The 27,773-nt window shown below is 45.4% G+C and overlaps 2 protein-coding genes across 3 annotated transcripts; both read left to right on the top strand.

Annotated features, from left to right (window-relative positions):
• Positions 1-216: 216 nt before the first annotated feature.
• apol1 (apolipoprotein L, 1) lies at positions 217-10,256 on the top strand. 2 transcript variants are annotated; one of them, XM_076148374.1, is made up of 32 exons: positions 217-499; positions 638-691; positions 1,221-1,292; positions 1,441-1,506; positions 1,618-1,686; positions 1,777-1,842; positions 1,939-2,010; positions 2,136-2,198; positions 2,530-2,595; positions 2,681-2,749; positions 2,832-2,894; positions 3,111-3,176; positions 3,292-3,342; positions 3,426-3,497; positions 3,772-3,840; positions 3,929-3,982; positions 4,078-4,149; positions 4,547-4,600; positions 4,832-4,897; positions 5,138-5,215; positions 5,295-5,354; positions 5,539-5,616; positions 5,707-5,760; positions 5,848-5,922; positions 6,132-6,185; positions 6,296-6,385; positions 6,523-6,573; positions 6,815-6,850; positions 7,709-7,789; positions 7,917-7,956; positions 8,104-8,155; positions 8,247-10,256. In XM_076148374.1, exons 1-32 carry the CDS (start codon positions 497-499, stop codon positions 9,193-9,195), a joined length of 2,865 nt encoding a protein of 954 aa, XP_076004489.1. In that variant the 5' UTR covers positions 217-496; the 3' UTR covers positions 9,196-10,256. The 2 variants fall into 2 exon arrangements, with proteins under 2 accessions (XP_076004489.1, XP_076004490.1); XM_076148375.1 differs by lacking the exon at positions 4,547-4,600.
• Positions 10,257-11,046: 790 nt separating this feature from the next.
• Positions 11,047-26,065, top strand: LOC142998583 (uncharacterized). Its single transcript, XM_076148368.1, has 55 exons — positions 11,047-11,115; positions 12,996-13,048; positions 13,157-13,183; positions 13,291-13,359; positions 13,557-13,610; positions 13,700-13,780; positions 13,973-14,029; positions 14,125-14,184; positions 14,271-14,339; positions 15,009-15,086; positions 15,184-15,228; positions 15,359-15,436; positions 15,530-15,589; positions 15,669-15,737; positions 15,844-15,903; positions 16,103-16,174; positions 16,859-16,930; positions 17,034-17,105; positions 17,193-17,249; positions 17,328-17,396; positions 17,520-17,588; positions 17,688-17,747; positions 17,825-17,893; positions 17,999-18,067; positions 18,213-18,272; positions 18,353-18,421; positions 18,532-18,600; positions 18,741-18,800; positions 18,881-18,952; positions 19,042-19,107; positions 19,185-19,253; positions 19,339-19,398; positions 19,727-19,798; positions 19,922-19,975; positions 20,063-20,140; positions 20,231-20,296; positions 20,374-20,442; positions 20,529-20,600; positions 20,969-21,037; positions 21,161-21,226; positions 21,307-21,366; positions 21,441-21,509; positions 21,615-21,683; positions 21,766-21,837; positions 21,919-21,981; positions 22,071-22,142; positions 22,230-22,289; positions 22,395-22,463; positions 22,571-22,624; positions 22,752-22,814; positions 23,053-23,118; positions 23,300-23,339; positions 23,465-23,516; positions 23,595-24,009; positions 24,130-26,065. The coding sequence occupies exons 2-55, from the start codon at positions 13,001-13,003 to the stop codon at positions 25,873-25,875; spliced, it is 5,505 nt and encodes a 1,834-aa protein (XP_076004483.1). The 5' UTR covers positions 11,047-11,115; positions 12,996-13,000; the 3' UTR covers positions 25,876-26,065.
• Positions 26,066-27,773: the final 1,708 nt, after the last annotated feature.

Below are 27,773 nucleotides of genomic sequence, written 5' to 3'. Positions count from 1 at the left end.
GTGTGTGTTAATAAAACTTTCTGGGGCCCAAAGGCGCCACCCTACCTGCAGTACCGAAACGAAGCATTACGCTCGGATCGGCGCCCTGTATCTTGGGTATTTGGTGAAGGGGAAATTTCCAGCGGCACTTGAAGGCAGCGCCGGATGAATACTCTATGAGGCTTTAAGGCACAGGTGGAGCCACGCCCCCTACTGGCCAACAGCAGCCAGGTGACAAGAAGAACAGGCTCGACCACTTGGAAGACGGACTGACATGTTGACGGAAAGCAACTCAAGCCGTGTGGGTGTGTGTATGAGTGTGTTTTCCTTTTTTTTTTCCAGAGTTGGGAGGATCTTTCCTCCTAACACGGAGATCCAACAGCTTACATCAGTACAGGAAGGAAGGACGGACTCAAAAGTCCTTTGGACAAGTGGAACTTACCGATAAATATAATCTAAAACCGGATACAAATCAGACTACAAACAACCAAGTCTTTCTGAAGGACGGGATACAGTAATGGTGCGTTTATACTGCATTTACGGCTCATTGTCGGGCTGAAACATTTGTTAGAAGCTTATCGTCGAGTGGCGATGGAAGTCTGGAGATTGTAGATGAAACGTTCAAAGGCGCGTGTTTAATGTTTGTGTTCTTTGACAGGATCGCTACGACAGCCTGGATCTGGATCTGGACTGCGATGAAGGAAATGTCGCTGTGAGTAACACAATTTAAGGAAATCTTTCGATTGAGCGTTTCAGCTTTTCGTGCTGGAATTCGCTTATTGTTGCCACTTTGCATCAGGTTTCAGAGGCGGACTACACCCTGAACTCAGCGAACCAAACTGTAGTAAAGTTCACCATTTAACCTCCAACAGATCTGACCGAAACCCTCCCTCGTGTGTGTTTACAGGGAGTAAAACCGGTGCGTCATTGGCTCTAACTAACTCACAAACTAACTAACAGGACACAATCTATCTATCTGTTGACGCTTATCTACCGTATTTACTGGAAAATAGATATTCTTTAAAGTGTCAAATGTGGATGTGATGATTTCCTTTTATCCCTAAACACACCATCCAGTTGTTTATAACTCTTCATCATCTCCAGTTCATCGTCAGTGTAACAGATTAATGCTGCTGACTCATTCCTAATAGGCAGAAACCACAGTGGAGCTATTCTTCAGATGAGCATTAGTGTCTTGAACATCACTCATTTTGTTTTTCTTTGTTTTGTCCCCTTTACAGGAAAAGGCAGCATTATTTGGTGGAATGTTCAAGAAATCCACTAGATCTACAGAAACATCTGTCCTTGTGCAGGTGATCTAGATCTAATATAGAGTATTATTAGATTAAATGTTTCATATAGATTACCAGTACGTGACATTTGGACTTCTGGATCTGAATCTACTCCTACTGCTAATAATGAATTCAACACGTGTTTACATGCAGTATGTTGCCTTTATAGGAGGATTTGTCGGCCCAGAGTGAGCTTTCAAAGAGCAATGACAGCCTGAGTGACAACAACAGCAAGGTGAGTTTATGAAACGGTGATGGGATTTCTCCAAGACGAAGAATCAATGAAAATCAATGATGTGATCAATGGGTGATCAGATCTGTGCTGACATATGTATCCATGTTTCAGGAGAAGGGAAACGTGTTTAAAGGAATGTTTAAGAAAAGCGGCAAACCTGTCAAAGAGGGATCAGCACAGGTTTGTTACAAATCTTTAAAAACCCAACAGCTGTGCTTAATGTTTGTTTGTTGAAGTCTCCAAAATCTATAAAGAGTTTTATTTTGACAGGCCACCCTCTCAGTACCTGAGCTGTCAGCCAGTAGTGAGAGTTTACCTGAGAACGACGCATCAAAGGTGAGTTTATTTCCTGCTTTGTCTGGTTTTCATTTCTCCTGCACAGCTTTTCATTCATCAGAGAAACTAAACCTTTGTGTCCTCTTTTGTATCCAGGAGAAAACCGGTGTGCTGGGTGGGATCCTGAAACGATCTCCCAAACCGGGTCACACCCGCAGGCCCTCACAGGTGAAACGCAATCTTCCCTCACATGTTCTGAACCAGAGTAGAAATGAGCTCAGCAGCTTGCTTGTGCGGTGTTTAGTGTTGTGTTAGTTCAGAAAGAGGCTGAATCATAGTCTTGTTTGTTTCAGGATTTATTGGAGAGCCCACTCTCTGCCAGTAATGACAGTCTGACGGACAACAAGAACACTAAGGTGAGTCTCATCAATCCATCCTTTTAAAGTTTTTAAAACCAGTTAATGTTTAGAAGAAGAGGAGCTAAATGTAGGTTAGCTCATTGTTTTCACTCGAACAGTGGGGCCGGAGAGTTTGAGCGTGTTTGTTGTTGTTGTGTGCGTGTGTGTGGGGTGGTGTGCGGGTAAATGTGCACGCCTCAGCAAATTGAACCAGCGCTCTGGATGCTGCGTGAAGCACTAAATCCCTGCACGTGTGTGTGTGTGTGTGTGTGACATAACAGAGGAATGCTGCATCAAAACCCTCCACTGTGGGGAAGTGTGAGAGTTTGATTTTGTGTTTATTTTCCAGGAAACGGGAGGATTCTTCAGCGGAATGTTTAAAAAATCTCACTTTGGAGCTCGGTCACAGTCACAGGTGAGAGCTGCAGCCTGAGCCTGGTGATCACACACACAGTAGATGTAATCATGGTGGGTGGGTGACATCCTCTTCTGTCCTGTAGGAAGATTTGTCTGCACCCAGAGAACTCTCAGGCAGCTCGGACAACCTCTCTGAGACGAGCAGCACCAAGGTGAGAGCAGGTTAAGACATCAGCTCCCAACTCAGCTGACAGACGGACATGAAGAGTTAACTTTAGCTTCATTTTTCCACAGGAGAAAGGAGGAATCTTCAGTGGCGTGTTCAAAAAACCAAAGCTCTTCGGCTCAAAGTCTCAGGTAAATGAGAATGAGGATGATCCAATTCTGCTTCAAATTCAGGAAGATTTACTAGCACATCACAACGTAGCAGAACCATAATTGGGACATTTAAGAGCAATTTCCTGATCATAACATCTCCATTTTGATTATAAATCACTCATGTTTCACTTCACAGATTTCTTAGTATCTTTAAAGAGCATTTAACCTAAACTTCCTGTCCTCTGTGCGTCTCAGGAGGATCTGTCAGGAGACGCCGCTCTCTCTGCGAGCAGCGACAGCCTCTCAGAGAAGCCATCAAAGGTGACAGTTTGTGTTGCTTCTTGCTCCACTTTTCTTTTTTGGCGTCACTCTGAGCTGAATTAAGCCTAAAGCCTCAAACGACAATAACATCGTTTTGTATCCAAATCTCTGCCAGGGTGGAATAACAGGGAAGATCCTGAAGAATCCTTTCCACTCTTCAACTCAGGTCAGTGTCTCTCACAGTAAACTTTGTCTCATGCGTACGGCCGGACTGTACTGATACGAATAACATGTTGATGGTTACACCAGGAAAAGGAAAAGGCCGAAACGGAACCGATTTATGAAAATGTCTCGCATCCAGAACAGCACAAAGCCAAACAGGTGGGTGAGACGGAAAAAAAGTGTTTCTTCTGCTTTCTACTGATGTAACACCTCAGTCTGCTCTGTGTTTCTGTATTTATTAGGTTTACTTCCCCTTTAAATGTTGTTGTATTCTCACACCTTTGATTGATCAGTATTAACTTTCCTTTGGCGAGCGACCCTGAGGAAATCAGGCACATGCTTGACACGGGTTGCATAGGAACAATGTGTCTGTGTAAATAAAGGCTTTGTAAGTTTCTGTGTTAAAGCAGCACACATGTGTCTCCATCTGCAGCAAAAGAGCTCTGACTCTGACGGCGAGGAGACGTTTGAAAACGGGAAGAGCCAACCGAGCCACAAACAGGTTGGTTTGGTCTGTGATCTTCCTTGATTCAAGCCGGCGCTTCTATCTGATTATCAAAGGGGTTTAATTTGTTTTATTTGATCCTCAGAGCAAATTTTCGGAGGCGATGACAAAGCTGAATATATTTCGGCCTGCTAACCAAGTAAGGAAGGTTTACTACTCATTTTATAATGTTTGAGTCATGTGAGTTAATCTGTGTGTGACTCAGAAAATGAATGGTCTGCTTTGTTTCTTCAGCCTGAGAAGCAGACGGACTCAGATGAGGAGGATCCACCTGCCAGCAAGGAGAAGCCATCAGGGCCCAAACAGGTGCTTTCACCATATTTGATCAACAAACAAGTGTAAATGTGATCCATGTCTGCGGTCGGTGTCAGGGGTTGGGCCCAGAATCTGCTTTCTGCACTCTGGTCCACATTCCAAGCAACATTTCCCAGCGCTGCACCTCTGCTTCAGCAGCAGGCAGCGCTGCTCAGAGCCCTGCTGCTTCGGCCTGAACAGAACCAGCTGAAGTGGTTGGGGCGTCTGGCTCAGGGTGCCTCCGTGTTGGGGAGGTATTCTTGGTGTGGAGCTGGCAGGTCGACCCATCTGGGCCCTGATGCCGCCGTAACAAAAGGCTGCAAAAGTGAATGTAGCTTTAAAATGCTGAGGAATTTAAAATCTTGATGGATGTTGATGATGATGATGATGGTTTATCCCTCCCTCTCAGAGTGGCGTAGCTGGAGCCATGTCCAAACTCAACCTGTTCCGCTCAGCAAATAAAGTAACTACGATGTGGAACTTGTTTACTGTCGGTGTTGGTGTGAGGTGATGAGGTCGTTACAGGAGAGGGTTTAGTTTGATTAGTGGTGATAGGATAGTGAAGGGGGTGTCGGTGTGTTTGGTCTTGGTTAAGGTTGTGTTTAAGGTTAATGTGATTGTGTGTCATACATCACAGTGCACAGGCGCGTGCTCACTGTCCTTTATGTATGTGTGTGTGTGTGTGTGTGTCCAGAAAGATGCTGAGGAGACAGAAACACTCAAGGAGAATGAGAAACAAGGGGAGGACAAGCAGAAACCGGTGAGTCTATTTTTTGCATCACTCCTGCGTCACCAGTGACCACACACACACAGCTGATCGTCCTCTTTTAGAAGGACTCTCTCTCTCTCTCTCTCTCTCTCTCTCTCTCCTTTTTCACCACATCCTCCTCATCCCCTCACCTCCCCTTAAACACTGACTGACTGGATGTTGTCAAACCTCACTGTTATGCTCAAAGACACTGTGCACCTGTCTGTGTGTGTGTGTGTGTGTCCTTGCCAGGTCAAAAGCAATATGATCCAGCGAGAGAGGAAGGATAGAAGTGAAACTCCGCTCGTCCCACCCAGACCAACAGAAGAGGTCGGTCACAGCCTCGCAGCGAGTGAGAATACTCTGTCTCTGCTTTATTTATGTTGCTAAGGCTGCAGTCTGTCCACAGGAACTGAAGAGGACGGCCACGTATGACAACGTCAAACACGGAGGACCTGACGACACTCAGGTAGCGTTTGTGCTTCTCATGTAAACGAGGCGGTGTGTAGTTTGATTCCAGCTGAACGTAATCCAAGAACTTGTTTAAATTCCGATAGCAAGCGTAAACAAGTTAGACTTCATGCATTGTATACGATGGAAAGGTAAACAAAGATGGCGGTGTGGAGCAAATCTCCCTGTTTTCTCCTCTGCAGAGTAACAAGATGATCCCCAGAGAGCGAGCAAGAAAACCTGCAGATACTCCTGTAGTCCCTGCCAGACCCACCGAGGAGGTAAAGCCCCTGTGTGTGTGTGTCAGTTGTGTGTGGGTGGTGTGTGTGTGTGTGGATTGCATAAAGAAAACTCTTCTGGTTTAATTGCAGGAAATGAAGGGAACACAAAGAAGCCGTTTCAGAAAGCAGAAGAGCAACTATCAGGTATAAGTAGTAACCGTTACACAACCCAGTATTTTTAATATCAAATACTTTTAATCTAAATGTTTTTATTTCTTGAATTACCCACAGGGCCAATCAGATGATGAAGCTCTGAAAGAGGATGAATCGTTACTTACTGAAGAGAATCGCACACCGAACAAAACTGTAAGCTGATTATTAGCTGAGTGTTTGATTGAGGTGACTTGAGTATTCAGCAGTAGGAGGAGTTTGAGATTAAGATCTGGATATTCTTGACATAAAGTAAATCTAACCTTCTGTATGTTTGAGTTCAGACTTCTTCATACTGAATACACACTGGGAGGCTCGTTCCTATAACACAAGTATGCTGACCACACTGTAATCTTGTTTTTCAGGCCAAGGTGAAGAAACACAAGCATAATCCGTTTATGCCACGAGCTGGAGCTCAGGTACCTGACAGTCTGTGCTCATATAAGAGTTATAATGCAAATATACTTATTAATTGTGAGGGGGCAGTGGTAGTATCTAGTGTTCATCTGTATCTGTTTGTGGACTTCAGGCTCCATCTGATGATGAAGGGCTGAATGAAGACGAGCCTTCATCCGTAGGGGAAAATAAGGAAGAGGAGGCCAAGGACAAAGTGGAGGAGGTCAGACTGCTTTTGCCGTATTTGAATGTGGAGCACAGCCTCATCTCATCTAGACAGTGATGTGATGAAGGAACATTTCTTTTAAATCTATATAATCTGACTGAAAGTAACGATGTCATTCTGTTTGTTCTGTTTAGACCAAAGTTAAGAGACCCAGGAGACACAACCCCTTCATGCCCCGGGTTAAGGTGAGCTCCACCAGACTGCACAGACCAGGACTTAAACAAATACGTCACACAGGCCCAGTTGCTAAATCAATAAACATTACGCCAAACCACAATGGGTGAAGCCAAAGTGTTTTAATTAAAGCCCAGTGTGAGATGAGAGCATACACAACACAACATGAGACCTGTTGTACTTGTTACTTACTGAAATGATAGAGCTATGACATCACTGCTCAGCTTTGTTATGTGTTCTTATGGGTTTCAGGTCAAACCTGGGCAGAAACGTGGGCAGGAGGAAGAGGTAAAGAAATAACTCACTCATCTTTCTACCTTTCTTTCTGTGTTTCTCCTCCCTGAGTCGTGTGGAGCCGCACCACAGCCGCCCTCACGTCGAGCTCGGTGTGGTTTCCATGGAAAAGGATCCACCTGGGAGAGGGCGGGCGGGTCGTGGGTTTAAGGCAGTGGCGTGTAAAGGGAAGTGATCCGGCCCAAGCAGATAAAGCTTCAGCAAACAATCATTGCATTTTCACTTTTTATAATAACGTAGCTTTTGTAATTCAAGATGTTTCACTCTGCAGTACAGCAAACACACAATCCAACATGGTGGAGAAGCTCGACATTTTTCAATCGTTCTCTCTCTCTCTCTGTCTTTGTCATTGTGGTCCAGAAACCTTTGATATGTGGTTTCAGTCACCTGACTCCTCCCCTCCCCCATCCCTTTGTCTCCCTCCATCACCTACATTGTCTCCAAGGGGACTCTTACCCAACATGTGTTGTTTCCTCTCCTCTTGGCTCTCCCTACACAAATCCCACCCACTGCCCCCAACACCCCCCCTGTGTGTCTGTCGTCAAGTGCAGAAGAAGAGAGCAGATTAGGCTGCAATGTGCCCAAACTTGTTCCTCTGCTTCCTTTTTCAACTTTGTCCATGGAGATTCAGACTCGGTTACTTCTGCAAAATAGCAGTGCATTTAGAATCTATTACACTTTAACATGTTCCTCTTTGTCTGAAAAAATGAAACCGAAGACTTGAAACTCTTTTGAAACTCGTTTACTTACCTCACAGTGACACTGCAGAACACACAAGCACTGGGTCTTTGCACAGAGACAAAGGTTCTGCTGTCTATGTGATTTAAAGATGCATTGTTTCTCTCCTCTCAGAATGAAGGTGCAAAACCATCCTTGTTTGACCAGCTGGAGGAGTTACGTGTCGACCCAGCAGAGCGTGGTGAAGATGATCAGGTTTGTTCCTCAAGCAAAATGTGCTCTCATGTATACACTCAAATGTTTCATGTCTGATAATTCATCATTAACCGTTAGGATGAAAATCATACAGTTCACACAGTGACAATGTCATTGTTTCTTCCAGAATATGGACGGACTCATGCAGTGGTGGGACACGGTGGAGTGTAAGTTACACAAATATATTCATATTTCCCAGCCTTTAAAAAAGACAATACGAGAATATTCAAGCCTCTTATTCTTGTGACTTGTGACTTTTGACTTCTAGTTGGTTGACATTTTGTAAACACAATGTCGTTTTTTCATTTCCTTAGCATGGGAAGACACGCCTCAAGATGAGGACATGACCGAAAAAGAAGAGGCCAAGTAAGTGAAGGCAGAAATTTAGCAAATATTTATAGAGAAGATTTCCTCTCTGAATTCCCAAGTAATCCCTCCTGTGAATGTTCTCCTCCAGGGCGTTTGCAGTGACAGCAGAGAAGGTGCAGAAAGGTATCCGTGTGTTCAACAAGCTGTTCACAGAGCGGGCTGAGACGCTGTGGCAGCACGTCATTGACCTGAACGCCATAGCCGACGGCCTGGACAAGTTCAATAAGAAAACAAAGATTGCCCAAATCACCGGCGGCTCCACCAGCGCCATCGGAGGAGTAGCCACCATCGCTGGCCTGGCTCTAGCACCTATCACCATGGGAACCTCCCTGATCATAACAGCGGTAGGGTTGGGCGTGGCCACAGCTGGTGGTCTGACCTCAGCAGGTGCTGGCATCTCCAATCAGGTCAACAACTCTATGGACCGCAAAAAAGTGGAGAAGATAGTGGAGGACTACCAGGAGAAGATAACCGACCTCAACAAGTGCCTGAAGTTCATCAAGCAGGGGATTGAGAACTTGCACAGGTTTGACCTACTCAGGATGAAGAGCAGCGCCTACAACCAGGACTTCCCCGCGCTCACTGCAAGTTTCTATGAGGACGGCGCCATGGCAGGAAAGGCTATCCTCATCAACGCCAATGAGATCATGCGTGTGGTGCAGATCGCCAATGTGGCCGGCAGCACCGCCGCCAGAGCCGTCCAGATCGCCAGCATGGCCACCGGTGTGCTCACGGGACTCTTCGTAGGAATGGACATCTACTTTGTGGCCAAAGACTCCAAAGAACTCAAGAAAGGCGCAAAGTCAGAGTTTGCTGCCAAAATCAGGGGCGTGGCCGAACAGCTGCATGACGGACTGGTGGAGCTAAACGGGATACACCAGGAGCTGCAGTCCACCAACACACCTGAGAACAACCAAAACACAGCCAGCACAGACACTGAGAAGACAGAGGAGAAGGCTGAGAGCTCAAGCGAAGATGAAATTGACCGCATTAAGAAAGCCATCAAGAAAGATATTGAAAACCGAGAATATGTTTGACCAAAACTTCAGACTTCTAAAAGAACTGGAATGCATTTTTACATTTGCTCCGCATTTACACTACTGGGAGAGTTTGGAAACTGGGGTTTTGTGGTAGATCAAGTATCTGTTGACAAAGGTTCTACTGCCCAAAGCTGCCATGTTGTCTTTTCAGTAAATAGGATTGTATTTTTGTGCTATTTTAGAAAGAATAGCTGTTCTACATTATCTCCAATTATTTATACTTTGATCTCATTTGTTTGGTAGTATTTGTTGACATTGAAACTGAGATTTGTATTGTGTAGGTGTAGCTATTGTCGACATGTTCAGGGAGCAGTGCCTTTGTTATTTCTAATGCCTTTAGAAATATGATGCAGTGAAGCGTGATTCTGTTATGCTGGTCTTGGTTCTGTGGGTTTCAAAGCTGCTATGCAAACTAATCTCCCAGGTCCTCTGTGGATCTGACAGGGGAAATCTAAAGCTGCATCATTTAACGAAAACACTTACAAGTTTGTGCATTTGTCTGATTGAACAGCTTTAATTAGTTTTTAAAGCTCCTATGCAAGTAGGTGTTCTGTTTTAAAGAAGAAATAAACCACTAAAATGTCAATATTGCAGTTATAGAACAAATCATGCTGTGGTGGCCAAGGTGACACAAACAATGCTTACTTTGACCGTACTGATTGTTTTGTTGCTTGTCTAAACTGCAGTCTGTTTGTATTGGAGTTTTTCATGTTGATCCACAAGAGCCAGGGTCTTCTGTCTTTGTAGGTTTCCAGATGTAGTCCTGTGAATCTTGTGGATCAGAGATGAATCTGTCTTTCCCCCATAGACATTTCCTTCTACTGACATAAATGACACAGTAGGACATTTTTGCCAGTCCAGATTTAAGGTACGTCTATAAATACTGTATTGTTAGTTCTGTGAACTCTTATGATTTCATCTCTATTATCTATTAAATAAACTCAAGGATTACTTATCAGTCTTGTTCTGGGATAAACTAATAATTCTGTGATTCTTTTATGTGCAATATTGGGCTGCATATGTATGTTACACATTAAAGGTCAAAGAAAAATCTTTAATCAGTCTGTGAGTTGTGTAAACTGTGAATGTAAGCAAATACTCCACATCCTCTCTCAGCTACCGGGACTTTCTGTAGTGGTATTTACTCAGGAGCGCTGATAGATTTGTTTGGTAGCATCGCCCTTCAACAGTATTTACTTTACCTTTGCTATTGGCATATTAAATGTGGCAAAGTCCATTACACCTTCCTGCAAACTTCTCCTTCACAGTGTGCCATAATATTAGTGTCATAGCACATCTACATGCATGTTTATTTTGGAGTATCAACAAAGTTTGGTGTTTAAATCAGTAAAATCTTTGAATTGCCATTTCCCGTGTGTTCACAGATTTCCAGTATTCTGTTTTAAAATCTACAATGGAAGAGTTTAAGTTGAATTTAGACACACCAGATTGAAAATTCAGTCTGACACACTTGTTTAGAGGAAAAAGAGTGAGAAGAAACTCTGGACACCATGAATAAATCATAATGTTGTTAAATAAATGAGTGTGCAGTGTAGTGACAGATACACAACGGGATCAACACCTTCTTTGTCTTTCTTTTTGAGTTACAGGAGAGCTTCTATAAGCGTCACACACAGATATAATTCCTTTCTATGTCACTGGCTGTCAATCAAGATGATGACTAACTCTCTATTTTTAGACGCCACCCCAAAACCCAGCCGTTGTTTCAGTAACATTGTCAGTGAGCTCTTGTGAAACTGGTTTGTCAGAGTCACGCTGGCTGGTAAACACGTTTCTGCTCACGCACACCCACAGACAGGTGAACCTCGCACTGGCCACGCCCTTTCCCAGGTGAGTCCACTGGCAGCAACAGAGTGGGAGATTCAGCTCCACATCCTCTTATCTGCCAGCACCCAGGTGAGATGTGGATTGGGTTCTGATGTTATCTGAAGTGGAGAAGAATCCTTTGTGTGGCAGAAACACGCCTTGATACAAGGCCGTGTGTTTTCACTCAGCAGATTGAGGCGCAGAAGCTCTCAGGGTGTGTTTGAGTTTGTTTTAAGATGCTTTGTTCTACCTGTAACTGACGCTGCGTTTGAGGCTGTCGGAAATATACACACACTACTTAAATTACCCAGTTGGATTGCAGTGGGCGTTCCCGAGAGAGAAAATGCATTTAAAATGTGTTGTAAAATGTGTTTGTTTTGGGGTGTAATAGTTTGATAATATGTTCATGTCTTACTTTGCCATTCACTTTGAAAAAATGTTCTAATGTGTCGGGAAAAATGTTGTATTAATTTGATACAATTATAATCAAAAGCAACCGATCAAACACACATAAAAAGAAAACAATTTGATTTTTTTTTATTTATGTTAATGAGGGAAATATCAAACTGATTATGTGGCAACTCATAACAAACAACCAAGTGGGACGATGTTTTGAGTGTTAAAAATCGGAGTTTTAGTGAACGCATCTTTCCCGTAGATGTTGCGGGTGTGGTTTAAGTCTCCTGTGTGGATGTTCAAGCAGAGCAGAATGTCCACAGATTCACACTTTAAAGGCTCTAAAGTTGGTGAAAAGGAGCCCTGATCTACCTGTAAACATCGGTAGGTGAACCGCTCAGTCTGACATTCACACGGCGAAGTTTGTTACTGAACAGAAGCAGCCACAGAGACGTTGTATTTGTTATTATTTGTCTTTTTACGTCTTTCTAGCTCAAGTTTGTGGTATTTTAAAATGTAGCACAGTGTTGTTGTGAATGTGCGCTGTCTTGCTTCTGTGAATACTCACTGTTAGCGGCTGTCGCTGTCTTTGAATGCCTCCCTTTCCTGTCCTTTATAGTGCAATTACTCCAGAATTCCCCATTGATGTTATCGGCTTGATTGGCACAGAGAAGCTAACCGAGATATTCCAAACATTAAATCAGTCAGTAAAGCGCATGTTGTATTTGACACATTTCCTGTATGAGTTATGACTCAAAGTGTTTTTCGGGGACATTTCATTGACAAAAAAGTAGGATCGGGCATTAAAAGAGTATTTAAACATAAAGAAACAGTAGGTGAGGAGAACATACGTCACCTTGCGTTCTTCACATGTTTGAACCAGCAACTCGCCTGCATGTCCACATGTACAGATCACCTGTGAAGCTGCAGGACAAACTCGGTCTGCTGATGTTGTGATCATCATCGCCCTTCGTTCCTAAATCTATAGATGCTTTGATGACTCTGCTGGTTGATAAATAACTGTGGGGTTTTATGGTGCACATCCTGCTCTTTATTGTCGAGTTACTTGTAAAGTTGTTATGATTCGTCGTCATTTGTCATAAGTAAATCAGCTAAACACAGAGCTTTCTGGTTTGCTGCTCCTCCTAGCATTCTGTCCATGATGCTGGCTGATGCTGATGGTGCTTATTGACGATCTCAATCTCATTTCACATTTGATGCGTCCTTCAGCAAACGTTGGCCTTTGTCCACTGTGATTTTTGTTTGTTTTGTGGTTACATACCTGTAAACTGGGTTCTCTCTCTGTCTCTGTCTCTCTGCATTGTGGCTTTTCATCTGTAAGTAAAGGTTTTGTGGGTGTATTATTCTTTTCACAGTGGCTCTCCCGGGGATCAGTTGGTGAGAGAGTGTTATTCACGATCTCAGGTTTCCCCAGGTGGTCAAGAGATCCAGACTATTGTTGTTGTGAGCTGAGCCGGTTTGTCTGCTGTTTAGACTCCAAACTCCAAACCAAAGGACTCAGAAACATAGATTTACTCGATCTGACACTCTTTCTCCTTGTGTTGCTCTAACAGGCAGGATGGAGCCGTGCATGGTGAGGCCAGATGTCAAAAAGAAACCCAAGCCGGTAAGCAAAGCTAAAAGAAAAGGAGAACCTCTGGGTGCACATATTCTACTACATACGTATAAAACTCTAATCTGTTATTATTGAACGCACCCTCGCTCTTCTTCACAGCCCAGACCTCTTCCAAGGCAAACTGAGGTAACAAACACAAGTCTGAGATACTGTCACTGTCACACAGTCAAATATGAAATCAAGGTGTCATAGCGACGTTCTGTGCATCAGTAAATGTGAGTCTGTTGTTTCAGGTGAATGGAAACAAACCAGTGGGGCTGGAGAAGCCAACGCCTCTGGTGCCTCCACGGCCTAAAGATGCTGTAAGTACGTCTGTATGTTTGTACGCCGGCCACCAAAGGGAATACGGACGAGTCAGTCTCTTTGCTGTCAATCTTGCATCCAACTTCATGTTTTTATGTCAAGGTTTTGGCTATTTTAAAGAACTGTGAACGTGAGAAAGTGTCAAATCTAGACAAAGAGATGAGAGACTTGACTTGTTTTTAAATCTTCTTTCCAGGAACTCAGCTCTACTCAGTACAGGCTGAAGATGAAAGCAGGGACAGACGATGAGGTTTGTATCTTTTAAAGCGTTTACCAAAATACTATCACCAAATTACAAATGAAAGGAAATAAGTGAGCCTCTTTGTTTACTTGTTTCAGGCCAATGGGAACTTTGTGCAGGCAGCGACCAAAGAGAAACCGTCGGAAACCCCCGGGATTCCACGCAGACCCACAAAAGAGGTACAGAGCAGCCAAATGCCACAATATGTCCTCATTTAGAGAGTTCCCTCCTTCATAAATACGTTTTTAATTGATTCCGGTGTTGGCGTGAGAGATGTTTACTGTAAAGAATCTCTGTTCTGTGCTACTGATGTCTCAAGTTTCATCGTTCACATGAGCTTTTGTTGTTGTTTTGTGCGTCTGTGCGAGCAGGAACTAAACGCCACAACCAGACAACACAGCCACAGCAAGAGGGTGCAGGCTGGCAAAGTATACGCACACACATGCACACACGCACTCTGAAACTCTGTGTTCCTCGTGCTTGTATCAGCCACTGAAGTCACGTTCTTCCTCTTCCTCATCAGGATTCCAGAGTAACCGGAGAAGTGGCTGATGTTTCCAAACATCAGACAGATATCAGACAGGTATTTCCACTGCCACTGTCACTGCGCTCCCTGACCTAATTCCTCTTATTTGTTCACCGTCTTCATTGCCACACAAATCTTTTTAGGCTCATAATCAGTCTGCAGTGAGTGGAATGTTTCGGAAGAGCCAGAGAGAGAAAGAGCCCACGTTCACTGTAAGAGCTTCTCCTCCAGATCTTCATCACTTTCACTATCAAAGGGAGATGAGGCCATTCAAACATCTAATCAATAGGTTATGTTAAGCATCACTATGGTTGCTGTGGTTACCTGTAGGTTAACTAACCCTTACTTATGTATGATTTTCTTGGCTGCTTCCTCTCCAATCAGAGACCAGTTTCCTGTTTCCTGTGGTTGGGGTATAATAATAGATAATGATACACACTCATACAACACACACAACACACAACACACCAGCTCAGGCATGTTGATACACTCCTAACCATCTTACATGCCACCTGTGTGTGTGTGTGTGTGTGTGTGTGTGTGTGTGTGTGTGTGTGTGTGTGTGTGTGTGTGTGTGTGTGTGTGTGTGTGTGTGTGTGTGTGTGTGTGTGTGTGTGTGTGTGTGTGTGTGTGTGTGTGTGTGTGTGTGTGTGTGTGTGTGTGTGTGTGTGTGTGTGTGTGTGTGTGTGTGGTCTTATTAATGAAACGCTGAAATGCTTTGTTTGTTAATAATTGAAAATGTAAAAATGCTGTAGTTAAAAATGGACGAACAATTGTCAGAATGAAGTGTTAGATGTTGTGTGAAGGAGGTAAAGGAGCGTACGTGTCATCTTAAAGCGTGTTGGCTCTGCGTGTAACCCGGCTGCTTCTCTTCACGTCAGAGCTACGTTGTCCACAGCCGTGAAAAAGAGGGAAAGAACGAAGAGGCCCCGACCAAACAGGCTCCTGGTGGCAGCAAGGTGTGTGTTGGCGTATGTGTCTGTGTCTGTGTGTGTGTGTGTGCTCTGCTGTTGTGGCGCTGTGAGTCAGATGGTGACCTGTGACTGTGATTGACAGGGTGTTCTGAAGGGAGTCATGAAGGTTTTCAAGCCGTCACCAAAGGTATGAAGTTCCATCAGCCGATCCACCTTTAAGCTGCTTAAAGGGGTTTTCGTAGGTTAAGGGTTTTTTGTTATTGCTTGTGTGTTGATGGAGGCTTTGGTGATCACATTGTGTTGTGCTGATACCTCAGAGCACCAGAGAGCCAAGTCCAGACCCCAGCACGGAGGAAGCAAGCTCAGCTGGGATGCACTGGAAAACACACCTGAGCGTAAAGACTCTCTTCCTCATCTCATACTGAACTGCCATTCTTCCTCACTTCCTTTACCTCTGTCTTACTTTGATCGTCTCTTCTTTTCCGCAGGTCGGCACAGTGGACAGCGACCCTGAAGACACAGAGGAGGAGACGTCTGGGGTCAGCACTGTACGTGTTCAGTGTAATCATGTGTACTTAATATATACACAAGTGATACACACATGACTGAAGTTCATTCTTTCTGCAGGAGAGGGGAAACTTCTACTCTGGCATCCTCAGGAAAACTCACAGACCTGCAGATGAAGAACCGGAGCAGGTGAGGGACTCCAAAGTCTAGCTCATTAGATTGATGCAGATGGAGGTATAGATTTGAAATACATGTAAACTAATTTCTCATTTGTTTTGCTTTCTTCCTGTTTCAGGAGAATCTGTCCGCTCAGAAGAATCTGTCGGCCAGCAACGACAGTCTGTCTGACAACAAAGTGAGCAGCAGCTTTGAGCAAACGCTTTTAATAATGTTAATAATATTTTAATATGTTTACCATAACGTCATGTTGGGCCATGAGGAAATACTCTGTGTGTGTGTGTGTGTGTGTGTGTGTGTGTGTGTGTGTGTGTGTGTGTGTGTGTGTGTGTGTGTGTGTGTGTGTGTGTGTGTGTGTGTGTGTGTGTGTGTGTCAGGAAAAAGGAGGAATATTCAGTGGCCTGTTCAAGAAGTCTCACAAACCAGGAGAAGAGGCTCAAAGTGAAGAGGTGATGTCATGGATTAAGATATCGCCGAGTTCAGGCTGAAATAGGAAGACTCGTGTTAACATTGAAATTATTAATGAACAAAATAATTGTATTACCTTCCCGGAGGTCTGCTGAGGGCTTTGACTCACAGCTTCAGTGTTTCTAAAGTCCCGGCTGACGAGCAGAGCCGTTTGCCAAAACTGGCTTAACAACATTCTTCACTTAGGAGAGACTTTACATGAACATATGGGAAAGGAAGGATGTACTGGGATGTTTGAAGGGACCAGAAATATGACAATTACCTCTGTATCTGATCTATAAAATGTATTTGAGCTTTAGATGTTATGAGACCTGAGTATCACTGCATCAGTATGAAGCAGTGACCTCACCTCTGCTCTCCCCAGCCGGGCCTGTTGGAACACGCCCGTCTGCTCCTCTGCCAACCCTTCTGCTGACAGACTTGTAATTCGTAAACAAAGCCAAAGAGCTCGTATCGTCATTTTGATCCTGACGCCGACATTTATGCTGAACCAGATCTGCATGCGTTTCAGGATCAACAGTCTGTTTATGCAGCATTCAGCTCTACTTTGACTTCACTGTAAATACAGACTTTGACGTTATTTGATCATTAACAGCCCACAGTACACTGATATATCATAAATACATCTTCTAGTCCATTTCATTGATCTCTGATGTGTTTCCCAGACTAAAGAGTCGCTGCAGAAGACTGAGCTGTCGGCCAGCAATGACAGTCTGTCTGAGAACAACAACGCTAAGGTGACAAACTTTAGATCGCCTCACTGGCCACGTTACACAAGATACAAAATGTCTCTAAAGCTTTAAAGTCTACATGAGGAATGTTCTTTCTTCTGTGTCACAGGAGAAAGGAGGCGTGTTCAGCGGAATGTTCAAGAGATCTCCCAGAATGTCTGAACGACACCGAGTGGAGGAGGTGAAGCATTGGCAAACATAAACACAACACAACAATGTAAAACAACGCAAACAGAACGATAATGTGACAATCCTCTCCTTATTACAGGGCGAGTCTCAGCTGAAGAAGCTCTCAGGCAGCACGGAGAGTTTACCTGAGAACAAGGTCGGGCACGAGTGAGGATATGAAACGGTAAGCGACTTCAAACGCAGCGCCGTGCTCACGCCTGTCTGTGTCCTTTAGGAGAAAGGAGGCCTCTTCAGTGGATTCCTCAAAAAGACGCCCAAGGCCAAAGAACAGACAGCATCACAGGTAAAACCACGTTATTCTCATGTTAGATACGTCACATCTTCTCCTCTGGCATTACACGTAGATCTCATAGCTCTGATTGCTTCTGACGATTCTTCTTCTCCTCTCCTCTTCTGTTTGTTTCAGGAGAATCTTGCCGCACACAAAGATCTCTCGGCCAGCAGCGACAGCCTGTCAGAGGACAGCAAGGCCAAGGTGAGAGATGGAAAACTGCCTCTTAGTAATTCTTCCCAGATTATTGGTGATTTCTGTGAACTCTGACCTGTGAGATGTTGTTCTGTTGTTGTTTCACAGGAGGAGTCTCTGCACCGCGACCTCTCAGCCAGTAATGACAGTTTGTCTGAGAACAAAAAGGTTGGTGAGAGTTTAACTGCGTCTTAATCAGAGGCTCATCGTTTTGCTGATGTGCCGAACTCATTTGTGTCCATCAGGAGAAAGGAGGCCTCTTCAGCGGACTCCTCAAAAAGACGCCGAAGGCCAAAGAACGGACAGCATCACAGGTAAAACCGCGTTATTCTCATGTTAGATACTTATCTTCTCCTCTGGTGTTTCACATGGATCTCAGGGCTCTAATGATTCTTCTTCTCCTCTTCTGTTTGTTTCAGGAGAATCTTGCCGCACACAAAGATCTCTCAGCCAGCAGCGACAGCCTGTCAGAGGGCAGCAAGGCCAAGGTAAGAGATGGAAAACAGCCTCTTAGCAATTCTACAATATAAATCCAACTCATTGAATTACTCTTAAGAACGCCACTTCCCAGATTATCGGTGCTGTCTCTGAACTCTCTGACCTGTGAGGTGTTGTTCTGTTGTTGTTTCACAGGAGGAGTCTCTGCACCGCGACCTCTCAGCCAGTAATGACAGTTTGTCTGAGAACAAAAAGGTTGGGGACAGTTTAACTGTTTCTTAATCAGAGGCTAATCGTTGTTTTGCTAATATGCCAAACTCATTTGTGTCCATCAGGAGAAAGGAGGCCTCTTCAGCGGACTCCTCAAAAAGACGCCGAAGGCCAAAGAACGGACAGCATCACAGGTAAAACCACGTTATTCTCATGTTAGATATTTATCTTCTCCTCTGGTGTTTCACATGGATCTCATGGCTCTAATGATTCCTCTTCTCTTCTCCTCTTCTGTTTGTTTCAGGAGAATCTTGCCGCACACAAAGATCTCTCGGCCAGCAGCGACAGCCTGTCAGAGGGCAGCAAGGCCAAGGTGAGAGATGGAAAACTGCCTCTTAGTAATTCTACAAGATAAATCCAACTCATTGAATTACTTGTAGGAACGTCACCTCGCAGATTATCGGTGCTTTCTCTGAACTCTCTGACCTGTGAGATGTTGTTGTTGTTTCACAGGAGGAGTCTCTGCACCGCGACCTCTCAGCCAGTAATGACAGTTTGTCTGAGAACAAAAAGGTTGGTGAGAGTTTAACTGCTTCTTAATCAGAGGCTAATCGTTGTTTTGCTAATATGCCAAACTCATTTGTGTCCATCAGGAGAAAGGAGGCCTCTTCAGCGGACTCCTCAAAAAGACTCCCAAAGCGTCTGCAGAGAGGACCGAGGCGCCGGTGACTATTTGCTTTGTTTTGGCCTGTGGACTTTTAAGCCTTTGCACATTTATAAACATCTACCTGAAGCTTGACTCTCTCTGTTTCAGGACAAAGAGGCTCAGAAAGAGCTGTCTGCCAGCAATGATGACCTCTCTGAGAGCAACACTACCAAGGTGAGGGGTAGGACTGAAGAAACAAGGGGAAATTAAATGTCTCAGTCACTTTTCGCTGATGTTTCATTCTTTTTTAGGAGAAAAACATTTTCAGCAACATGTTTAAGAAGCCTCAGAAGCCAGCAGACGGCGCTGCAGCAGAGAAGGTACTTTATCAGAGTCTGTATGAGAATAACATAGTGTTTAACTGCGCGTGCACAGGCTCATGTCAGTGTTTCTGTTGTGTTTCAGGACAAAGAGTCTCTGCACAGTGACCTCTCTGCCAGCAACGACAGCCTGTCAGAGAACAAGGTAACGCATCTCTAAATGACAGAGCTGCACTAAAACCACATGAGTCACCGTCAGACATGTAAACACACGACCCAGAATGTTTCTTCATGTGTGTATGAGTTAAAGCTGGAGCTGGAAGATCCCGATTTTAAATGTAGGAAAGCATGTCTGCAGGTATCGTTGACTCATTTAGTCAAGCGTAGGAAAATCATTATTGATGGTTGATGTTGTTTTGCTGTGAACAATGAGGCTACAGTTGAAGCCGACGTCTGGTTTTAACCCAGAAAAAGGGGAAATTCATCCGATCAGGCTGCACAGACTTCCTCAAACTAAAGTGTTTCTCTTCCAGGAGAAAGGCGGTGCGTTCAGTGCATTGTTCAGAAAGTCGTCCAGACGGCCAGGCGACCTCCCAACAGAGGAGGTGAGAGACGTCCTCACCTCACCCAGGCTTTGGTGGTGGAATATGATCTAGTAACTTCATTTGTTGAGTGGGACTTTGAAGATGTGTCACTTTCTTCTTCTTTCTCCTTTTCTTCTTTCCCAGGATGAGGACAGTGAACTCTCAGCCAGCAGTGAGAGTTTAGCTGAGAACAAAAAGGTCAGTGTGAGAGTTTCACATCCCAAATGAGTTAGATTGGAACCTTTACACACTGATCCCAGCTGAGTCCCGTCTTGTGTCCGTCAGGAGAAAGGAGGCCTCTTCAGCGGACTCCTCAAAAAGACTCCCAAAGCGTCTGCAGAGAGGACGGAGGCGCCTGTCAACGTTTGTGTTTTTGCCTGTGAAGGAATTAAAAAAGAAATTCACACATTTTTCAATCCAGTTCCATCAAAACCTTCTTCTTCTCTGTTTCAGGACGGAGACGCTCAGGAAGAGCTGTCAGCCAGCAACGATGACCTCACTGAGAGCAACCACACCAAGGTGAGCGCCGTCATGTGATCAACGCACACAAATGAGATTCAAAAAGGAAACGATTGTGACACAGAATGATTTTTCAGGAGAAGAATATCTTTGGCGGCATCTTTAAGAAGCCTCAGAAGCCAGCAGAGGGCGCCACAGCGGAGAAGGTACAAGACGTCACCTTTTACTTCAAGCTCCTGTTAGAGACAGGGACTTGGTGTTGATGTGAGGTATTCTGGTGTTTTTGATGAAGGATCTGGAGGTGAGCGGTGGAAAGCAAAAATCTGGTAGCTGTGAGAATCTGTCAGACGCCACCGAACCAAAGGTTTGGATGTTTCTGTCTCATTGTAGCTCCTCGTCTTACAGGCACATCATAACTTAACTAAATTGCATCAAAGTCAACATTTGCCAACTCTGAGTGACCAAGCCAGTAAACAACGTGTGTGTTGATAGTCAGAGCCACCTACATGTGTATTTGCATGATTACACACAGATTCTATGAGATCTTTGTTCCTCTCTCTTATAAGCTCTTGCCACACACTGAGCTGAGTGGACATTTAGCTGTCGTTATCTCTTGAATCGTCTCATGAATGGACTGAGGCATGGATTTTCTCTGTGGCTTTCAGTTTCTGGTTCTCCTTAGTCTTCTTCTCTCATCTTTTCACATTTTGTTGATGGTGTTTGTGTGTGTAGGAGAAGAAAGGCGGCCTGGCAGGTTTATTCAAAAGATCAGCCAGCATCGACAACCTGTTTGATAACGAGGTGCGTCTCTGTTTGTCAAAGTTTACGTTGTTATCTCACCACCATGCAGCTTGAGCGTGACTGTTTCGCCTCTCATTTCATCGGTGGCTCATGAAACCATTTTTGTCACATCTTGCCCGTCAGGAGAAAGGCGGCCTGTTCAGTGGCCTAAAGAAGAAAGCACCCAAAGGCTCTGAGGATGAAGCAGAGGTGAGTGAGCTCCTGGTTTCATCACGTTGGTCCCCGGTAGATGACATCATAACGTTACTGATCTGATTTCCCCTCTTCAGGACAAAGACGCAGAGAAAGAGCTGTCAGCCAGCAGCGACAACCTGAGTGAAAACACCAAGGTAGCACCTCAAATATCAGAAAGGATGTTGAGTTATTGGTAGAAAATTCTTCTACTAATTCTTTGTTTTCTCAGGAGAGAAGCATTTTCAGTGGGATGTTTAAGAAGACCAGCAAACCAGCGGAGGAGATCCCATCAGACGAGGTGCAGTGATGACCTCAGTGGTGACCTTTGCACTGTGGCGGCATCATGGTTTGACTGAGCCTTGTGTCGGTGTTTACTCTGCTTTGTTTCCTCTCACGTCTGCAGGAGTCTTCAGGCGCCGACAAGAAGTTATCCTCCAGCTCTGAAAACCTGTTAGCTGAAGCCGCGTCCAAGGTGCGTCGCGTTGTTGCGTCCGCGCTCACAGTTTGGATCAAAGCCGTCCATCGCTGATTAATGTGTGAGTTTTCTGTCTCAGGAGAAGACAGGAGGACTGGCAGGACTCTTCAGGAAGTCTCCCAAACCGGCTCCACGCTCTCTGGCTGACGAGGTGACAAAAACATCCTGGTGGAACTTTGTTGTGTGTGTGAGCTTCTTAGTCGTCTGTTTAACGGCGGCGTGTGTGTTCCAGGATCCTCTCAGTGAGATGCAGTTCCTGACAGGCAGCTGTGACAGCCTCCCCGACATGGACATGGTGAGAGCTGTGGACTTACTGAGTCACTGCAGGGATCATTGAACCTACAGCTGCACGTGTTTAACTTTATATTATTGGATGTTTTGAAGGAGGATCCCTCAGCAGGCGGTGAACTGTCGGCCAGCAATGATAATCTCTCCGAAGCTACAACCGCAGCAAAAGTGAGATCTGGTCCTGATTGCTTCTCTAAACATCATTTCCACCTGTTTGTCTTGTATGAATGTTTCATGTTTGTCATTGTGGAACAGGAGAAAAAAGGAGGAGGCTTCGCTGGGATTTTCAAGCGGGCGCCCAAAACGGAACAGCAGGTATGACATCATCATCATCATCATCATCATCATCTGTGTTGGTGTTTTTGCTGTAGTTTCATAGTCAAAGTGGCGTTGCTGAGCTCTCCTGGTTCACGTTCACAGGAAGGTGAGGCCTTGGAGCCACAGGGAAGCAAACTGAAGCGCAGGAAGACCATCACCAAGAAGAAACGAGTGAGTTGTGCTTCGTCTTGGAGAAACGATGACTGGAGCGAGAATCACTGTGAAGATACAAAACAGAAACAGAAAACGTTTTTTAAAGAAGTTCTTCTCTCCCTCAGGTTGTGTCTTTCCGAATCAAGAAAACACTTCCCAAGCTGAACTTGACCTCACAGGTATGTCCGTCTCTTCTCTTCCTCCTCCTCCTCTTCCCTGTTTTCTCCTCCTCCTCTTTAAATACGGCACTGTAGAGCTGGGGAATATGATCTCTGTCTCCATCCACTTTTTGTTTCCTCACCACAGAGCTCTGACAAGTTGTCGGCCATTGAGGAGAGTGTGGAGTTGCAGGAGCTGACCCCAGCAGAGGTCAGCATGGTGCCGCTCTTCATGTCTTCAGACCAGTGTAGTGTGTGTGTGTGTGTGTGTGTGTGTGTGTGTGCGTGTGTGTGTGTGTGTGTGTCCTCTGTGATGAGCCATAACATTACCTGTCAGCTCAGACCTGAATCCAACAGGAAAACGCTCCATTTATCTAAGTGACTGATCCCCACGGCGGTGAACAGTGTGTTGACAAAAGTGTGTGTGTGTGTGTGTGTGTGTTTTCCAGGAGAGCACAATAGAGGTCCAGCCTGTGGAGATGGCAGCTTACCCAGTTGAGGGCAACCCCCTGGAGGTATTTGTGTGTGTGTGTGTGTGTGTGTGTGTGCGTGTGTGTGTGTGTGTGTGTGTGTGTGTGTGTGTGTGTGTGTGTGTGTGTGTGTGTGTGTGTGTGTGTGTGTGTGTGTGTGTGTGTGTGTGTGTGTGTGTGTGTTATTGTCATACTGTGCATAATCGGTCTCTTGATTGTCTTTCAGGATGACGATGGTTTACTAGAATGGTGGAATACAGTAGAGGGTGAGTCTGAGTTCAACTTTAAATAGAGAACGTGTTTCTGTCTCCTTCCTCTGCACTGCTGGATACTTTGATACGTTGACATTATAGAGGAAAGTTGTTTAAATATTTTTGTCTTTGTTTGGCAGGATGGACCGAGTGGAACGAGAATTCCAATTTCCAGGAGGAGGATGGGGAGCAGTAAGCAGCACTTCCACTTCTTTTAACTTTCTGTCTTAAGCTTCTTCAAACTATAAACTCTTGTCTCTGTCTCCGCAGGGCTGTGGAGGAGGCGGCCGACCGTGTCTACATGGCGGCCCGTCTGTTCGTTCACCTGTTTAACCAGCGGGGGGCGACCTTACAGAAGCACATCTTTGAGCTGTTGGCGCTGGCCGACGCCTCCGACCTGTTCCACAAAAAAACGGTGACGGCGGCCGTGGGTGGAGGCGTGGCCAGCGTGGCCGGCAGCATTGCCACCATCACGGGACTCATCCTCGCTCCCTTCACGTTCGGCGCCTCTATCATCGTCACGGCGGTAGGCATCGGTGTGGCGACGGCGGGCAGCATCACCTCGGCGACAGCCAATATCACAGATACGGTGCACTCCAACATGGACCGCAAGAAGGTGGAGAAGATGATCCAGGGCTACCAGGAGGAGATGGACGACATCAGGGAGTGTTTGGAGTTCGTACAGGTGAGGAACTCTGACCTGCAGACATTTACATTAATGTCCGGAACTTAAAGATGCACAATAGAGTCTAATGTCAACCACCGCCGGAGTTCTCACCCACATTCCTGTCTGTGTGCCGTGTAGGAAGGTATGGACACGCTGCAGGAATGGGACTTTGAGAAGTTCTCCCAGAGCGCCGCCAGAAAGGCCCTGAACCACAACATCAAGCACGTGATGAAGGAAGGAGGTCGTGCTGGCAAGGCGCTGATGATCAACACCGACAAGCTCATCAGCACCGTGCAGGTCCTGGGCGCTGCGGGCGGCGCCGCCAAAGCCGCTCAGGCCATCAGCGTCACCACAGGCGTCATGTCGGCTCTCTTCCTGGCCCTGGACATCTTTTTCCTGGCCAAAGATTCCCACGAGCTCCGCAAAGGTGCCAAGACCAAGTTCGCCGTCAAACTCCGGCAAGTGTGCAAAGACCTTCAAGATGGTCTTCTGGAGCTGAATAAGGTGAAAACCCAGCTGCAGAAGACCATGGACGGAATCGAGTTGGAAGAGTACGAGGAAATCCAGGAGGTAGAGGTGGAAGTGGATGAAGATGATTTGGAATCGGACCCGGTGAAGCTGGCAGAGCTGGAGCAGGAGCTGGACATCTTAGAGGAGAAGCTGGACAAGAAGGCTGAGGAGGAGCAGAAGAAGAAGGAAGAGGAGGAGCAGAGGAAGAAGGAGGAGGAGCAGAAGAAGAAGGAGGAGGAGCAGAAGAAGGAGGAGGAGGAGCAGAAGAAGAAGGAGGAGGAGCAGAAGGAGGAGGAGGAGCAGAGGAAGAAGAAGGAGAAGGAGATGATTGAGATGAAGTCAGACAAGAGTGAGGAAGAGGGAGGAGAAAATGATGTCAAAGAGGGAAAGAAGGAAAGCAAGAAGGAGAGAGGGGAGGAGGGGAGTGATGAAGGCAAACTACAGCAAAAGGAAAAGGAAACGACCAAACAGGAGGTTCCAAAAGCAACGTCAGAGAAGGGGAGGAAGAAGGAGAAAGAAACGGAGAACCAAATAACTGCAGAGAAAGACAAAAAGGAGAGCAAGAGAGAAAAGGGAAAGGAAGTTCTGAGTGTGAAAGAGAAGACGGGAGAGAAGGAGAAGGAGAGCAAGAGTGAGAAAGAGCAGGAGAAGGGTCGGAGTAGATGGATCGACTCCAAAAGAGACGACTGGGCCAAGAATGACAGAGAAGATGAGAGGAGCAAGAGCGGTAGAGGGAAAGAGAGAGGGACCAGTGGAAGAGAGGGAGAACAACATGGAGGGAAGAGGGAGGAGGATGAAGAGCACAGGAGCACAAGCAGACACAGCAGCAGGAGTGAGAAAGACAGACCAAGAGACGAAACCAGAGACAAAAGAGAAAGCGAAAGGGACAAGAGGGCGGAATCAGGAAGAAGTGACCCCAGGAAGGAATCATCACGAGGCCACGAGAGGCCGGCGAGGAGACACTCAGGGAGAGAACACTCAGGGAGAGAGCATTCAGGGAGAGAGCATTCAGGGAGAGAGCATTCAGGGAGAGAGCATTCAGGGAGAGAGCATTCAGAAAGAGAGCGGAGGAGCAGCAGGGAGGAGCCGGACCCAAAGAGGAGCCCGTACCTGACGGGGGCGGCCCCACACGACTCGGCCAGGAGACATCACTCGGCCAGGGAGCGGCGGAGGGAGGGAGGAGAGGAGAGCCGGGGGAGCAGTGTGCAGAGCACGAGGAAGAGGTTCGAGAGGGAAGGCGAGGAGGGGGACGCCGACGGTCTGCGGACGGAGCGAGACAGGAAGGAGGGCGACGGAGAGCGAGAGCGGGAGTCCACACGGCGAGGAGGTCGGTCTCGCTCCAGTGTCCTGCTGGATGATGGACTGTACATCTAAACCTGCAGCTGTTCCTTTTTACGCCACTAGGGGAGCAGTTTCCATTGGGGATGTGATATTAGTTCGTCTCCATATTATTGTTTAGGAGTGTTCAGCGTCTGTGTTTCACTTTATTTAATTCACATTTGGAACTCATTGTTTTCTACTACATTTTTGGGAGAAACACTGGTTTTGTCGATGCCTCTGAAAAGTTTTGTTTTTTAAAAAGTAGTGCCTTAAGTATATTTCTGAAACTTTTGAATATATTTTTTGTTGCCAATGTGTGATGAATTACTTCCGTCATTACCTTTTAAATATATAAAGACAGAGTGTGTCAGATAGAATGTGTTATCTTGGTACCAGAGTTTTTGCTATTTCTGTACTTAGAAATGTAAATAACTTCTGTACATCCCAACCGGCTTTATGGTCTTAAATCACTGTACTCTGCACTTTAACACGTCTCTGTTCTCAGGTTCATTACGTCTAAAGTCAAGTTTGAATGTTACTGGAATACGGTGCAATGCTGAGGATAAAGTCACTACATGTATTTAATATGGGTCAATGTTTTCTATGGTGATGGTTTTGTGTATAATTTAATGGATGTACGTTATTTAGTGACATTTGATACCATTTGTTTGTCAAGACGTTTTACTGTTCTTCATCTATAATAAAAAGCAATAACATGATACTAATTAGTTTCGTTGTTTCCGGTCTTGGTGAGGAGTTTGGACACGATTCAGGGAAGAACTCATCAGATTCTGGTACCAGTCGCTCTAATGAGGCGCCTAAGAAATGAACTCATAAGAAGTCAAAGTTCAAAGTAAAGACAGTATAGGAGTGACGTAAGTGTTAAGGGATCAGCTGTTCAACCTGTGTGTCTCTGTATTGATCCTGAGGAGCTGACGGCATCAATCAACCGCTGCTGCTGAGCTGCCAAGCGCCTGTCCAGAAATCTCACCAATTTATTGCTTATTGTATTTGAGTATTAGACGTTTTGGGGTCCGGATAAAAGCTTATTGCATAGTGGGAGCGGCTGTGACTTTTTACAAACAAATATTAATCGACCTGCTCCTTGTTGCAAGTTAATAAACAATCTAATCTGAATTCGCTAACGCCCCGGACCCAATAGCCTCAGATCGAACTTCTCTCCTGCCCCCCGCAGCCTCCACACACACACACACACACACACACACACACACACACACACACACACACACACACACACACACACACACACACACACACACACACACACACACACACACACACACACACACACACACAGGTGCTGTCATGACGTGTGAGGGTGACAGGACGTCTGGAGGCGTCGGTGTCACCGGCCGAGCTGAAGCAGTCGCCGTGATAATCAACTCCGCTACGTTTTTGTTGCCTAAATTTCCGGGGAGCTCATTGATGGATGATGAGGTCAGTGTGCCGTTTCCGCTCGCTGCTAGGCGACAGCACGCGGACAGCAAGGCGGCCTGGTTCGCTCCTGATCGTGAGGTTCAGATCATCCCAAATATTCCGATCTAAATAGTGACGAGAGAGAGAACAAGCGAGAGAGGAGGGGAGACAGAGGGAGGGAGAGGGGGGACACATGATGTCATTGACATAATCCATACTAAGTTATGTCAAATATGTCAATGATCAATGATGTCACCCACTATATTAAGACATGTATCTATAATATCTCACACTTGACACAAGTACAGTATATATGTGGGTGATTAGATCAGTTTAGTACTTTTATCAAATGTGAGTATGAAACCTTTCTGTGAAAAGTTGTGAAAAAGTAGGCCGTTACATTTTACAGCCAATATTGCTGCATTCAAACATTTAAACATTTATACTGTATAATGTAGAGCATCAGTGACCGGCCTGTATTTAATTGCTATAATAGTTTATGAGGTTTTTATTTC

Source organism: Genypterus blacodes, unplaced genomic scaffold (genome assembly GCF_046128005.1).
Source record: "Genypterus blacodes isolate CSIRO-AG114 ecotype Tasmania unplaced genomic scaffold, CSIRO-AGI_Gbla_v1 ptg000005l_1, whole genome shotgun sequence".
Taxonomy (NCBI): Eukaryota; Metazoa; Chordata; class Actinopteri; order Ophidiiformes; family Ophidiidae; genus Genypterus; species Genypterus blacodes.
The sequence above is the reverse complement of the archived record's forward strand: the minus strand, read 5'-3'. Positions and strand labels throughout refer to the sequence as shown.